Raw genomic sequence first — 15329 nt, 5'->3', positions numbered from 1 at the left:
ACCTGGTTCAGCCTGCTTTCCAGCAGACATTTGGAGACAAATTCACCTTTCAGCAGGACAATAACCTAAAACACAAGGCCAAATATACACTGGAGTTGCTTACCAAGATGACATTGAATGTTCCTGAGTGGCCTAGTCACAGTTGGACTTAAATCAGCTTAAAAATCTATGGCAAGACTTGGCTGAAAATTGCTGGCTATCAATTGATCAACAACCAAATTGACAGAGCTTGAAGAATTAAAAAGAAAAAAATGCAAATATTGTACAATCCAGCTGTGCAAAGCATTTAGAGACTTACCCAGAAAGACTCACAGCTGTAATCACTGCCAAAGGTGATTCTAACATGTATTGACTCAGGGGGTTGAATACTTATGTAAATTAGATGTATTATTGATTTATTTTCATAATCTTTTTACATTTTCTAAATGTTCTTCCACTTTGACCTTAGAGTATATTGTGTAGATCGTTGACCAAAATGACAATTAAATACATTTTAATCCCAGTTTGTAACACAACAAAATGTGGAAAAGGTCAAGAGGTTGAATACTTTCTGAAGACACTGCATGTTTTTATTGATTGCTACTAGGGCTGTGGCGGTCACAAAATTTCGTCAGCCGATGATTGTCAAGCAAATAACTGTAGGTCTCACTGTAATTGACCATTAAGTAACATAAACACATTTAGCATCTCCTGGCTTCCAAACATAGCCTACAAGCCACTGATATCTAATAGTCTAATAAATCCATGTAATATAGCCTACACCATCACAATAAATCCATTATTTATTTTAGACAGGTCTAAAGAAACATGATATGAAGAAAATGTAGTCTCTTTCAGAAGAACAGAATTCCATCTGATCAGTTGTCCTGATCTGGCTATGCCATATGGATGTCAGCTTTAATTTTTTTAAACTAGGCAAGTCAGTTAAGAACAAATTCTTATTTACAATGATGGCCTACCCTTGGCCAATTGTGCGCCACACTATGGGACTCCCATTAACGGCCAGTTGTGATATAGCCTGGATTTGAACCTGTCTGTAGTGACACCTCAAGCACTGAGATACAGTGCCTTAGACCGCTGCGCCACTCCGGACTCCACTAGTTCATTTAGCAGACAAGATTTGCTTAGAATTCCATGGCATTATTTTATATTATTTTATAGTATGAAGAATACAATTAAAAAAGGTGAATAAAATAGAAAGGATATTTTCTCCAAACGATTTGAGGGAGTGCGCACATGCAGCTATTCAGTGTTGACCGGTTAACAAAGAAATAAGTACTACTATGTGCTTAATTTATCATTACTAATGTAACTTTAGTTGTTTTACAAACATTGGGCTATATGTTTAATTGTTAATACATTGTAAAGGCTGCATGATGCAACTCTAATGATGATTTGAAAAAAGTTGCTCTGATTTGTTTTTGCACAGGCACAAGCTAAGAAAAATGTGTTTGCTAGTGGGAAGAGTCTGACTTTCAGGGAAATGGCAGTTAAAGACAAGGACACTGACTTTTAAATACCGATTTAGACCCAATCACCATCTCTTCAAAGTAAGTTACTGCATATTGTTACTGCGTATTATTCTTTATGAATTTGGCTTTTAAATTGTGTATTTCAAAAGAGTGGGTATGATAAACTAACAAACACATTTTAATTTGTACTTTTTGAAAATACTAATGTTAATGGACCAAAATACAAATGAATCACCAATCAGAGTTTACAGTTACCGCAACCATAAATTAACCCGGAGCTATTTTTAGTCTGTCCTGCACGAAGAAACGAAGAGCGAGAGAGACAAAAGAGAGAGCGAGACAGAGAAAGTGAGACAGGGGCAGACAGACAAAGACAGACAGTACACCTATTCAAACTCAGTCTTTGCATAGTGCACTGCGATTCCATTGTTGAAGCCACGTAATAATTTAAAACAAAAATCTGTTCACAGCAGTATACTACCCAACAGTAGTCACTACTTACTGAGTTCACAACGGTTGCCGTAGTAACCAGGTAGACAGGTACACCTTCCAGTGACAGGGTGACACTGCTCATGGTCCCCAGAACACTGGCACATCTGGCTACAGTTCAGCCCGAACACACCTGATGGACACACTGCAGGAGACACAAGCATGTACAATAAAGACTGGAGGAGATGGACATAGAGGTACGCATGCGCGCGCACACGCATGCACACGCATGCACTACAACATTCAAAATGGTGTATGTATGCTTGTACATGGATTTCCAAACCCAATCTCTGTTGCAGACATAATATAATGTAAGCACTCACTCACATTCAAATACCCATTCACACTCAGACAATGCAGTAGTTCACAGACTCAGATACTCACACAAGGGAAGATAAATCTATGAAACAAACATGTTTTTTCTCTCCCTCTCTCTCCGCTGAAACCACAGCACTTACTGAGGCAGCGTGTAGGACAGATAAGAAACCACTCCAGACTAAAGAGGCAATTACAGCGCTGTCATTATGCATGTCTGCCTTCCAAATGCCCTTATCCACCCAGGAGACAAAAACAATGTCTCTTGTTTTACTTGGCAACCCGAGTGTAACGTTTATCAGATGTCTGCTGAGTGTGTGAGGGAGAGGGGGGAGAGGAGAGGCGGGATGGTGTGGGGTGTGTGTGTTTTAAAGAGAGGGTGGTACGTGATAGTGATGTGCTCTTACTCTCCTCACAGCCGTTCCCAGTGAGACCAGCAGGGCAGCCACATGTCCCAGTAACGTGGTGGCAGGACACCCCAGACTGACACTGACACCGCTGGGCACAGGAAGCACCGTAGACCCCAGGCAGGCAGGCTGGGGCACATCACACACATTCATCACTAACTAAGGTATATTCACTTTAAACAGTGAATAGTTTGTTATGTGTACAACTGTCTTGATTAAATAAAGATGAACCCTCCTTATAATGACAATTTGTGATTTAACCACAAACTGAATGTATCTATCTCAGTCCCAGGTATGTATTCGAATAAAACGGATTGATTTTAAAAAGTAACGTAACACTTTTTTCTTTGGTAATTGAACTCTCATAGTAAAACAAAAGAATGCATGACTTGATGTGTTGTTTCCAAAGTGGCCCTTTCTGGCCCCTGTCCAAGTCACACTCACGTTTGTCGCACCGGGCCTCTCTCCATCCTGGGTGACATTCACACCTGCCTGTCACATGGTGGCAGCTTGTCCCGTGGTCGCACTGACACCTCTGCTCACACCCTTCTCCATGGAGACCGCCTGGACACGCTGCAGCACAGACACATGGGTGGTGTTCAGTAGGGCACAACGTAGCAATATGTTTTAGAAATGGTCTGAAAACGAAAATCTGTGTTCTTTTTGGACAAGTACAGGTAGGACTTTCCCATTTTATTATGTTTCAAAACGTTTTCTCCCTTCAGAACATGACCCAATTGGAGGAGGAAAGAGGCATTTGAGTATATCTCAATAGTCATTAGTGGCTTTCTTTCCTCAACTCCTTTCCTTCATCAACACTGATCTGCAAGAACAGGGTAGCAAAAAACATATCTCTACATTGGCTTCTGACAGATTGCTTTCACCGATCCAAAGAGATGATGTAGGGACCCAGTCTAAACTATTGGGATGCATCCCTTGCATTTGGAAGCAGTGATGTCACAGGTCACCTGTCTGACAGTGCTCTCCAGTCCAGCCAGGGGGACAGCTACACCCCCCAGTCACTCTGTCACATGTCCCTCCGTTCTGACAGCTGCAGGTTTGTGTGCACCCCTCTCCATAGTGCCCCTCCCCACAGTCTAGGAGAGGCAGAGAACAGAGGCCTCAGATCACACATATCCACCACACAATGAGCGGAATCCTAACTAGGAAACCATGTTCCTGACTCTGGCTTTCTAGTAAATCATGCAATGATGTCAATGGGAGTTTTGCACAGTAATTCGATCCCAGGTTAGATTTGGACCAAGGTGAGTACAGCTATGAATGCCCTCACTCCTCTGGTTGATCTGACCTCCAGGGACAGAGGGGGGGACTCACCCAGCTCGCAGGCTGCTCCGGTCCATCCTCTGGGGCAGGAACACTGGCCAGTCACGCTGTCACAGAAACCTCCATGCTGGCACAGACACAGCTGGGAACAGTCCTCTCCATACCTCCCAGCAGAACAGGCTGAACACAGTAACACACACAGACAGAAGTTTAATAAGTGGATGTCATTGTTCAATACGATTCAGACATATAGAAATTATGATTCAGATTCAGTTAGGCTGCACTGAGTTTGTTCTAAAACAACTTACACCGACCAAACACACATACAATAAACAGTGTATTCATACACTCACCAACTGTTGTGATATTTCATCGTAATTGGAATAAAATCGATAGTAATCACCCATCACTGTTTTCGGGAATGTTTTACGTAAGATATTCTGGTGGAAGATAGATTTCAGTTCCATGCAGAGCTCCTTATGTCCTGGGTTAGGTTAAGGTTAGTTTAAGGTCAGGCTGGGCCCTATACTGGGTTGACCGATGAGCCACTCACCCTCTTGGCAGCTGGCTCCGGTCCATCCGGCTCCACAGCTGCAGCGGCCGCTGACGTGGTCACAGGTGGCCCCGTTCTGACACTCACAGCTCCGGCTGCAGTCCTTCCCGAAACCACCCTCAGGGCAGGCTGCCCCCCACACAGGACAGGATACAGAGTCATATACTTAAATACAAGTCAGCATTTTATAGCACTCAACATGAAGTGGTCTGCTCGACACAGATAAATACATGTGGGATCTTAATTTGAACAAGATTGCTACAGGAGGAAAATAATCTTTCAGCAACAGGAAATGTGAATTATTATGTGGATTATAATTAATGGACATGTTTGTAGGGGACGATACATTCTTCATAAAGGGAATGTCAAGTCTGAAATGCCATACTTCAGAAGCCTTTTAAAACCTCAAACACACTACAAGTTTAAATATACTGCATTGCAGGAATGTAATCCTGCAACATGGTGATCAGATTTATGTAACGGGAAATGATGTGGTTTAGCCAATTCCTTTTGTCATTCATTGTCTAACATATACATAAGAATGAAAAGGGACACGATGGAGCGGTTGACTAAAGCACAAACATGCCTGCTCTATGGAGAGATATGGCTTGAATGTATTTGCCTTGTATTTCTTGCTTGAGATATGGCCAATATATATTTTCGCGTTTGCATAGATCACGTTTACTTTACCTATCTAAACTAGTCACTAATGATCGATGTCTGAAATGAAATTACATTAAGTCACGCAAGTGGGTTTGGGCTGACTCTTGGCTTTGGGTCACCAGGACCACAAAACATGCTTTGGGGAGACCAGGCCCTCTCGAATAAGACTTGAGAAGGACATAGTCTGGTCTTTAAGAGGGTATTTCACTAGATCCATTAAAACGGCATGAAGACTTTGTGGAGCAGCGGATAGAGACTTTGCATGAGAGTACCGAGGGTAAAACTGATGCTCCTAAAAGAGCTTTGCCAAGTAACTCCTTTAAATGCATTGCTATAAACACGTGGATGCATTTATCCAGAATCTGACCCAATTAACGGTGTACGCTGGAGGGGTATCCTATCAGCCCCCCTACATCCCTCCCACCCCTTACGCATCCCTAAAAAAGGAATTGGCAGGGTATCATTAAACAGATAATTGTTCTCGAACACATGGGAGATGGTATTTAGGGTGAGAGGAGGCTGTGATGGACTGGTAGAGGCTCCCTCACACCCCGTTTTAATGATGTGGCTTCCATACCCAGAATGCAGTGTGGTCCCGACCAGCCAGGGGTGCAGAGGCAGGCTCCTGTGATGTGGTGGCAGCGGGCACCGTTCCTGCACTCGCACATCTGGCCACAGTCAAGACCGTAAAACCCGTCCGGGCACACTGCAAGCCAAGATAAAACACCCTCTGGTAAGGGCCTTCCAGCTTTACACACATACAGAGGGAAGGAAAAGGGTTAGGATGCCAACTCTCCCTCTCTCTCTTTCTGTGTCTTTCTCTGTCTCTTTCTCTCTCTCTTTCTCTCTCTGTCTGACCTCTCTCATCTCTGTCTTACCACCTACCAAAAATACCATATCAAATTGCAGTACCCTGGTCTAGCTGTTCATTTGTGGAGTGTCTGCATTTGTTAAGTGAGCTCATGTCCCACATGTGAGGAGTGTCCGTGCCACATCAAAGCCTGCGGAGACACGGGGGCCGGGCCGCCCCCCAGAGGGGGTGGGAGAAAGGGGCACACACACACACCGAGGACTGGTAATTAGAGCACCTGCTGAGTCCACAGGCCTGTCGTCAAGGCCTAGGAACCCAGCCCCAAAACAAAGCCAGGTTACTGCGCACGCACACACAGTAGATAGTGCATAGACATACACGGTGGTGTAAAGTACTTAAGTAAAAATACTTTAACGTTTTCTGGGGATTCTGTACTTTTGTTTACTATTTCTGTTTTTGCCAACTATTACTTTTACTTCACATTCCTAAAGAAAATAATGTACTATTTACTCCATACATTTTCCCTGACACCCAAATGTACTAGTTACTTGTTGACAGGAAAATGGTCCAATTCACACACTTATCAAGAGAACATCCCTGGTCATCCCTACTGCCTCTGATCTTGCAGACTCAATAAACAAATGCTTTGTTTGTAAATTAATGTCCTTGTGTTGTAGCGTGCCCTTGGCTATCCATAAATAAACAAATTGTGCCGTCTGGTTTGCATAATGTAAGGAATTTGAAATTATGAATACTTTTACTTTTGATACTTAAGTATATTTAAAACCAGATACTTTTAGACTTTTACTCAAGTAGTATTTTACTGGATGACTTTCACTTTTACTTGAGTCGTTCCTTTAAAATATCTTTACTTTTACTCAAGTATGACAAATAGGTACTTTTTCCACCACTGCATATAGACACAATTCGGGCACACACACACACACACACACACACACACGCACGCACGCACGCACGCACACACACACACACACACACACGACACACACACACACACACACACACACACACACACACACACACACACACACACACACACACACACACACACACACACACACACACACACACACACACACACACACACACACACAGTCCTGTTCCCACTGCTGGTGTTCGGCAATGCCAGTGTCCTGGGTCTGTTTTCCATTCATTGAGAGAGAGAGTGGGGGGGGGGGCTGATAGTTGAAAATGTCTGTGGAGTCAATGGACAACCATGGAGTTTAGTAAAGACATTGTCTATGGCCCAGAACAGGTCCACCATGGCTGTTATGGAAAAACCCTGTGTGGGGGGGATGTAGAGGGGGCTTTTCCAATGTGCTGTAAACATTGCCTATAAGCTCAACTAAACCGTGAAACAGACAGGAATGCCCGTGTTTACTTTGCGATTCTCGTTGATTGCTCAATTTGTCACTGAAAAGTACAAGATCACAGAGCAACAGCTCTAATGACAACACTTACTATCAGTTTGTATGTTAAGAGCAGTTACTACAACACAGGCACAGCATCATTTATGTCTTTGTTTAGATAAAAGCTGTGCTCGCTTGACTGCGTTTCTGATTGATTAACAGATGCAGAAGGACACACCTCCTTTCAGCCCTGGTGGTGTGTGGGGAAGCCTGGCACTGGCTGCTTCCCAGTCTGAACATATCCCTTGTTCCAGTTGACCCTATGCCAAATAACTCCTCTCATTTACATAGAGTAGTACTGTTGTACCTAGCCTTCTATTGGGAAATACATTAAGACAGAGTCTGACTTTTGGCCTCGCTGTGCGTTTTTTCTTAGCCTGGTCCCAGATCTGTTTGTGCTGTCTTGCCGACACCTATGGCCATTGCCATGCTAAACATGACCAAAGCATAGGAGTAATCAAGACCGTACAAATGGATCTGGGGAATATGCTACATTTTCCCACGCTGACACAGTAATCTGCCTTTGTGGTGGTTCTACTATAAAGTTATACTGTCTCATTACAGCCTGAGGAGGGAACATACTGCCATGGATCCATCTGTGTGTCTGTGGTGCTGTGTGTCTGTGGTGCTGTGTGTCTGTGGTACAGTGCTATTTTTTTTATGTGCTGGAGCGTAAACTTTTCTTCCAATGATGTCGTAATTTCTCAATCAAAGTTTCTACGGGACAGATGCATTATATTTGTACCAACAGTTGCAACATCATTATATAATATGCATAAAATGCACCCTCCTCTAAAAGAATAAAAGCCTACCTAGAGTAACACATTTCACTGCACCTATCTGGTGTACATGACATTAAGAAATGTCTTATCTTACCTATTTTCACAATAGGCCATCACTGTCAATCGTGAATTATAATTATTTAGGTTTTATCCGTGAAATGTCCAACCTTTTTTAAATTTAACCTTTATTTAACTAGGCAAACACCACAACATTGCATAAAGAGAGCCCTAAGAAAACAACACAACATGGCAGCAACACATGACAAAACAGCATGGTAGCAACACAACATGACAACAACACGGTAATAACACAACATGGCAGTAGCACAACATGGCACAGTAGCAGCACAAACATGGTACAAACATTGTTAGGCACAGCACAAAGGGCAAAAAGGAAGACAACAACAATACATCACGTGAAGCAGCCACAAGTGTCCGTAAAAGTGTCTATGATTGAGTCTTTGAATGTGGAGATAAAACTGTCCCGTTTCAGTTTGAGTGTTATTTTTTGCAGCTCGTTGCCAATCGTCTGCATGCCAATCATCTGACCTCAATCAGTTTCGTGGGAATATGCATTTAGATCTTATTGAATGACTGTTTCTAAGTGAATTAGAGCCGATGGAGTTACAAACTATTAGCCTTTCTTGTATTTTGTTTCAATCAAAGCATATCCTACCTAGTGTTGCGCGCGGTTGACTTTTGGCTGCACTGGATCAAAAACTGAGACTATTCGGCTACAATGAGTACCCTAAAAGCTCATAAGAAATGACTGAGGAGGTGCTTTTGGTGCAAACGTACTATAAGCCTACTACTATTCTATTCTATTTGTTTCTGTTTATGAAGAAAAGGACCTATTCATCATTAGGCCAGTGTGATCTGGCAAGACAGGCTACACTCGGACAGGGCGAGTTCACTAAGTGTGTCGTACATGAGCCCCGAGTCCATAGCGAACTGCTAGGAGAACAGACGTTTTAGCAAAACACCTCATAGTTTTCTGTCTTTGGCTGTTCTTGTTCGGGAGTGAACTTGATGTATAATGAGGGTTACATGGATAAAATGGGACCTCTCTGAAATGGAAATGGATGGACCTCCCTTAAGGTAAATATATTTGACCTAAACCCTCCCTGAACACTTGAAGACAAAAAACAAGTGACCCTCCCCTAAACCCAAAATAATAATTAAAACAAAGTGGATAGCAGAGAACATGCCTACCATTTACCCTCACTTCTTGGACAGACCAGAGCCTTAGATATGCAGTTTTAGAAACTGTTCTTCGTCCTGTAAGCATTACATGGCAACACAGGAATGTTTATAGCGCAGAGGGCCAGGAGGTTGTGGGTTCACAGACCACTGTGGACAAGAATAGGAGTGGAAAGATCTTTATAGTAAAAACATTGTGTGATTCTGTCATTGTATTTTCAGGCCTGTGAAAAACAGCCTTTTATTAATATTATATGCAATTTGACATATTGGCAGAATTTTTAATATAATTTTTTAATACCACACAAATGACAGGCTAAGAATGGACAGTGAGAGAGGCCTATGTGTTCATCTTATCATATTTCTCCAATGCCAAATCAGTGTGTTTTGTTTGCAAATAATTAAATCTGAGACGTCATTAGGAATCTGAGCATGGTACTTTCAAAAGTTAAGGCTACCTTCCAACCCCAGACAGAGTAGGACCTACCAACGCAGAAAACTGTAAGCTTTAACTACTGGCTACTCTTCTTTCGTGGCTTAACCCAATGAGAGAAGGTCACAAGTGTTTCCCTAAAATCTGTCTGGGTTTAAACAGCTTCTATTGCACATAAAGTGAATAGCTTAATCAATTTACAATGACAGAATTAGATTACTTCCCAAGCAAAGTCCATTCGTTGTCCTCTTGGCTACAGAAGGTTGTAGAAGGCCTCAGAATCTCAAAGAAACGCTAAAATAATAATATTCCCATATGCAACGGAGTCATGTCTTTTACCAGTATTTTACAGCTTTGTTTCTAGCATAAAGCATTCCGGACCAAAGCCTTGTTATAGATCACTTTATATAATCAGATCTATTTCATTTTCTTCAAAATCGTAAGCTAACAAGGGGTGGGCCTGTGCTTTTTTGCCAGTTTCTAGAATATAAGGAAGGCCTGTGGCATGCCCTCTCATATCCCCTCAATTCGAGTCTGGGCTTTAATTTAACAGCCCTTCACTGAGACGGAGGTAGGCTACTTAAAGAGTGCATGGTGGGTGGAGGAATTGGCAGAGAAATCGATGGATATAGCAGCCAAAAGCCTAATTTCCTCTGTCAAACAGGTACGTCTTATTTCTTAAATAGGAAGAAATAGGCTCCAACACAAAGCCCTCTTGTTGTTAGTAAAGTCTCATTAAAATGACGGTTGTAATTAATTATGCCTTCTCAAATTTGCCTACTTTCAACACCATAAACTGTCAATTTTCAATTAGTATTTTCTGGAATAATCAAAAAAAACATTTCGGAAGAATTCTTTGTCTCTCCTGAACTGCAACTGTAGGCCCACACAGCACACCATTGGTCAGGCAGCGCAACAAAAAGTTTGGATCAGCAAGAGCAGAGCAGACGGGGGCTCAAGGTTAGAATATCCATTGCCGTGTGTAATGCAGCCTAGTTTTATTTACACAATCCCAGCAGCGCAAAAGACTCAGGAAGGAAGTACATTTTCAGTGTACTGTTTCATTCTGTGATGGTGGTACAGTACTGGTTGTATTTGGTCAACATCTGGTCAGATGGCTCTATACCTTGGGCTGCTGGCAGAGATGCCAGACTGATGTCATGTTTGATGCCAGGGTGTGAGTTGATGGGGAGGTACATTTCACCATGACATCCACCACAGCCCATTTTGTCTGGCCAGCAGACCTCTAGTAATTTGGTAACCTTTGTAATCTTCAGGCAACACAGCTACAGGGTTATAGGGTTTTATAAACTGGGTGGTTCGAGCCCTGAATGCTGATTGGCTAACAGCTGTTGTATATCAGATCGTATATCACAGGTATGCCAAAACATGTATTTTTACGGCTCTAATTAGGTTGGTAAGCAGTTCATAATAGCAATATGGCACCTTGGGGGTTTGTGGTATATGGCCAATATACCACGGCTATGGGCTGTATCTGGGCAAAACGCATAGCCGTGGTATATTGGCCATATACCACACCACCCCGTGACTTATTGCTTAAATCAGTTATCTTTATCAATTTACAAAATGCACTTAGTTTACATTGGAGACCAACCAAATCGTCAGATGATCTAAATGGGTTAATTAACTGTGTGCAATTTGAAGGGGGATTTTTAAAAATTCTGAATTCTCCTTTACATACACATTTCAAATATGTAGATAGATATTTTGATCCTGGTTTGAGGTTGCCAAACGCCAATCCTTCTTTCCACCAGAAGAGGGCACTTGGTTTCCACTAAATCCCAGAGTGAAGTGTCATCTGATATTAGCCTGGTCTGTGCTGCTATTTCCACTGTGGATGCAAGGTTTAAGTTGTGTGCTGTGCCTGTTGTGCTTCTGTTTATTGTCAGTACTGGGAGTCCTCACACTCCACCAGCTAGTGTGCTGCTAGCTACATTACTGTTTAAACCAGCACTTTAAAGGGGAAATCTGGGATTTGAAAAACAACAAACTGGCCCCACCACTTATTTTGGTAAACAACTGACCAATGGGGCTGGAAAAATGTAACCACTCGCAAATTCATGGATGTCAGGAATGGCCATCCATAGATCAAAAGTATAGTTTTAACCATGCTTTGATATGTGGTATTACAAACAATGGAGTAAAACAATCTTATATTGACAGTTGAACTAATAAGCTCATGATGCATTTAAAAGTTAGATTCTTCAAGAATTAAGGGCTGTATGTCATTCATTCAAAAGTAAAAAATAAATAAAAAGGATGTACCCATACCAATCCCTGATTGCCCCTTTAAGGAAGTAATGAGGATCATTTCCAGATCCCTGCCTGTGTGTCAAAGCGCTGTGTCCTGTCAGCCTATAAACCAAGGCAGGAGACCACACAGCCAGACAGACAGAGAGACATGGAAGGGGAGACTCTGGCCCTCGTTGCCTTGTACAAATCACTTCTTGACTGCTCCTAAAGGAAGAGGCCCCTGTACAATATGGGGAAACTGGACACCTTATTTAAGGGCAGGGGAAGACTTTAGAAACAGAACAGTGAGTGAGTGAGTGAGTGAGTTAGTGAGTGAGTGAGTGAGTGAGTGAGTGAGTGAGTGAGTGAGTGAGTGAGTGAGAATATATATATTTTAGTTTCCATGGTCATTTCAATTAAGGCTGATGTCTATGATGTTGGAAACCATTGGCTTGTAATGGCTAGAAATGTTCAATCCTACAGGTCAGAATGGTGTGTGTTAATGTATCTTATGATATAATGTGACAAGACAGTGATTCACGCATGAAGCAGGCTATATTTTACACCACTGGTAACTTACATCTAACACCACACATTTACATTAGACCGTTTCCGCCAAAGCCTAATCAAAATCAAATCAATGAGTTAGTCATGCTTGAGACCAGCTACTCTGGAATATGCACATATAGTTGGTTTTGTTTTACTGTAATTGGACTATGTGTGTGAGAATCTGCACAGGGACCATCAGACATCCACCAGCGCCCTCCAGAGTCTAACACAGGACTTTTCACTGGAAAAGTTACCTTGGTAGATTAAAACTAAACCACGGTGAGTGGCAAAACAGATTCTAGAGAAAGGGAAAGGGGATACCTACTCAGTTGCAAGGTAGTATGATGATCTAAAAACAAACGGTCAAACCTTAATCATTAAAGTAGTTATTACAGCTAGAATAACAAAAAATTAGACCGATATAGGAGGAACCAATACAATAGTCAGTGGTGGAAAGTACTTTAAGTAGAAATACTTTAAAGTACTACATAAGTAGTTTTTGGGGGGTATCTGTACTTTACTATTTATATTTTTGACAACTTTTACTTTTACTTCACTACTTCACTACAGTTTCCAACATAGCAGCATCCACCTGCAGCACGTGCTCCAGCAGGTAAAGTTGAAGTCGGAAGTTTACATACACCTTAGCCAAATACATTTCAACTCAGTTTGTCACAATTCCTGACATTTAATCCTAGTAAAAATTCCCTGTCTTAGGTCAGTTAGGATCACCACTTTATTTTAAGAATGTGAAATGTCAGAACAATAGTAGAGAATAGTTTATTTCAGCTTTTATTTATTTCATCACATTCCCAGTTGGTCAGAAGTTTACATACACTCAATTAGTATTTGGTAGCATTGCCTTTAAATTGTTTAATTTGGGTCAAATGTTTTGGGTAGCCTTCCACAAGCTTCCCACAGTAAGTTGGGTGAATTTTGGCCCATTCCTGACAGAGCTGGTGTAACTGAGTCAGGTTTGTAGGCCTCCTTACTCGCACACGCTTTTTTGGTTCTGCCCACAGATTTTCTATAGGATTGAGGTCAGGGCTTTGTGATGGCCACTCCAATACCTTTAGTTTGTTGTCCTTAAGCCATTTTGCCACAACTTTGGAAGTATGCTTGGGGTCATTGTCTATTTGGAAGACCCATTTGCGACCAAGCTTTAACTTTCTGACTGATGTCTTGAGATGTTGCTTCAATATATCCACATAATTTTCCTACCTCATGATGCCATCCATTTTATGAAGTGCACCAGTCCCTCTTGCAGCAAAGCACCCCCACAACATGATGCTGCCACCCCCGTGCTTCACGGATGGGATGGTGTTCTTCGGCTTGCAAGCCCTCCCCCTTTTTCCTCCAAACATAACAATGGACATTATGGCCAAACAGTTCTATTTTTGTTTCATCAGACCAAAGGACATTTCTCCAAAAAGTAGGATCTTTTGGAGCCGTGGCTTCCATGATGAGTGGCCTTTCAGGTTATGTTGATATAGGACTCGTTTTACTCTGGATATAGATACTTTTGTACCTGTTTCCTCCAGCGTCTTCACAAGGTTCTGTGCTGTTGTTCTGGGATTGATTTGCACTTTTCGCACCAAAATACGTTAATCTCTAGGAAACAGAATGCGTCTCTTTCCTGAGCGGTATGACGGCTGCATGGTCCCATGGTGTTTATACATGTGTACTATTGTTTGTACAGATGAACGTGGTACCTTCAGTCATTTTGGATATTGCTCTCAGACTTGTGGAGGTCTACAATTCTATTTCTGAGGTGATTGGCTGATTGGCTGATTTCATTTGATTTTCCCATGATGTCAAGCAAAGAGGCACTGAGTTTGAAGGTAGGCCTTGAAATACATCCACAGGTACACCTCCAAATGACTCAAATGATGTCAATTAGCCTATCAGAAGCTTCTAAAGCCGTGACATCATTTTCTGGAATTTTCCAAGCTGTGTAAAGGCACAGTCAACGAAGTGTATGTAAACTTCTGACCCACTGGAATTGTGATATAATGAATTATAAGTGAAATAATCTGTCTGTAAACAATTGTTGGAAAAATGACTTGTCATGCACAAAGTAGATATCCTAACCGACTTGCCAAAACTTTAGTTTGTTAACAAGAAATTTGTGGAGAGGTTGAAAAACTAGTTTTAATGACTCCAAACAAAGTATATGTAAACTTCCGACTTCAACTGTATGTCTCACTAGTCACCCCCAAAGACAATTCCTACTTTGGCCGCCTTTCCTTCCAGTTCTCTGCTGCCAATGACTGGAACGAACTGCAAAAATCACTGAAGCTGGCAACTCATATCTCCCTCACTAGCTGTAAGCACCAGCTGTCAGAGCAGCTCACAGATCACTGCACCTGTACATAGCCCATCTGTAAATAGCCCATCCAACTACCTCATCCCCATACTGTATTTATTTATCTTGCTCCTTTGCACCCCAGTATCTCTACTTGCACATTCATCTTCTGCACATCAATCACTCCAGTGTTTAATTGGTATATTGTAATTACTTCGCCACCGTGGCCTATTTATTGCCTTACCTCATTTGCACACAGTGTATATAGACTTTTTCTACTGTATTATTGACTGTATGTTTGTTTATTCCATGTGTAACTCTGTGTTGCTATACATGTCGAACTGCTAGGCTTTATCTTGGCCAGGTCGCAGTTGTAAATAAGA

At 41.9% G+C, this 15329-nt stretch overlaps 1 protein-coding gene across 1 annotated transcript in view; it reads right to left on the bottom strand.

Moving 5' to 3' along the window:
• The window catches only part of LOC135552777 (multiple epidermal growth factor-like domains protein 6), a 101483-nt gene that overhangs the window by 10378 nt on the left and 75776 nt on the right, over nt 1–15329 (bottom strand). The window contains exons 23-29 of the mRNA XM_064984605.1: nt 5761–5889; nt 4521–4649; nt 4019–4147; nt 3652–3780; nt 3128–3256; nt 2684–2812; nt 1975–2106 (exon numbers count right to left, since the gene is read on the bottom strand). Coding sequence (XP_064840677.1) covers nt 1975–2106; nt 2684–2812; nt 3128–3256; nt 3652–3780; nt 4019–4147; nt 4521–4649; nt 5761–5889 — 906 coding nt within the window. The remainder of the gene's footprint in view (nt 1–1974; nt 2107–2683; nt 2813–3127; nt 3257–3651; nt 3781–4018; nt 4148–4520; nt 4650–5760; nt 5890–15329) is intronic.

Source organism: Oncorhynchus masou, chromosome 13 (genome assembly GCF_036934945.1).
Source record: "Oncorhynchus masou masou isolate Uvic2021 chromosome 13, UVic_Omas_1.1, whole genome shotgun sequence".
NCBI classification, from domain to species: Eukaryota; Metazoa; Chordata; class Actinopteri; order Salmoniformes; family Salmonidae; genus Oncorhynchus; species Oncorhynchus masou.
Note: the sequence above shows the minus strand (reverse complement) of the source record. Positions and strands in the feature narration are given on the sequence as shown.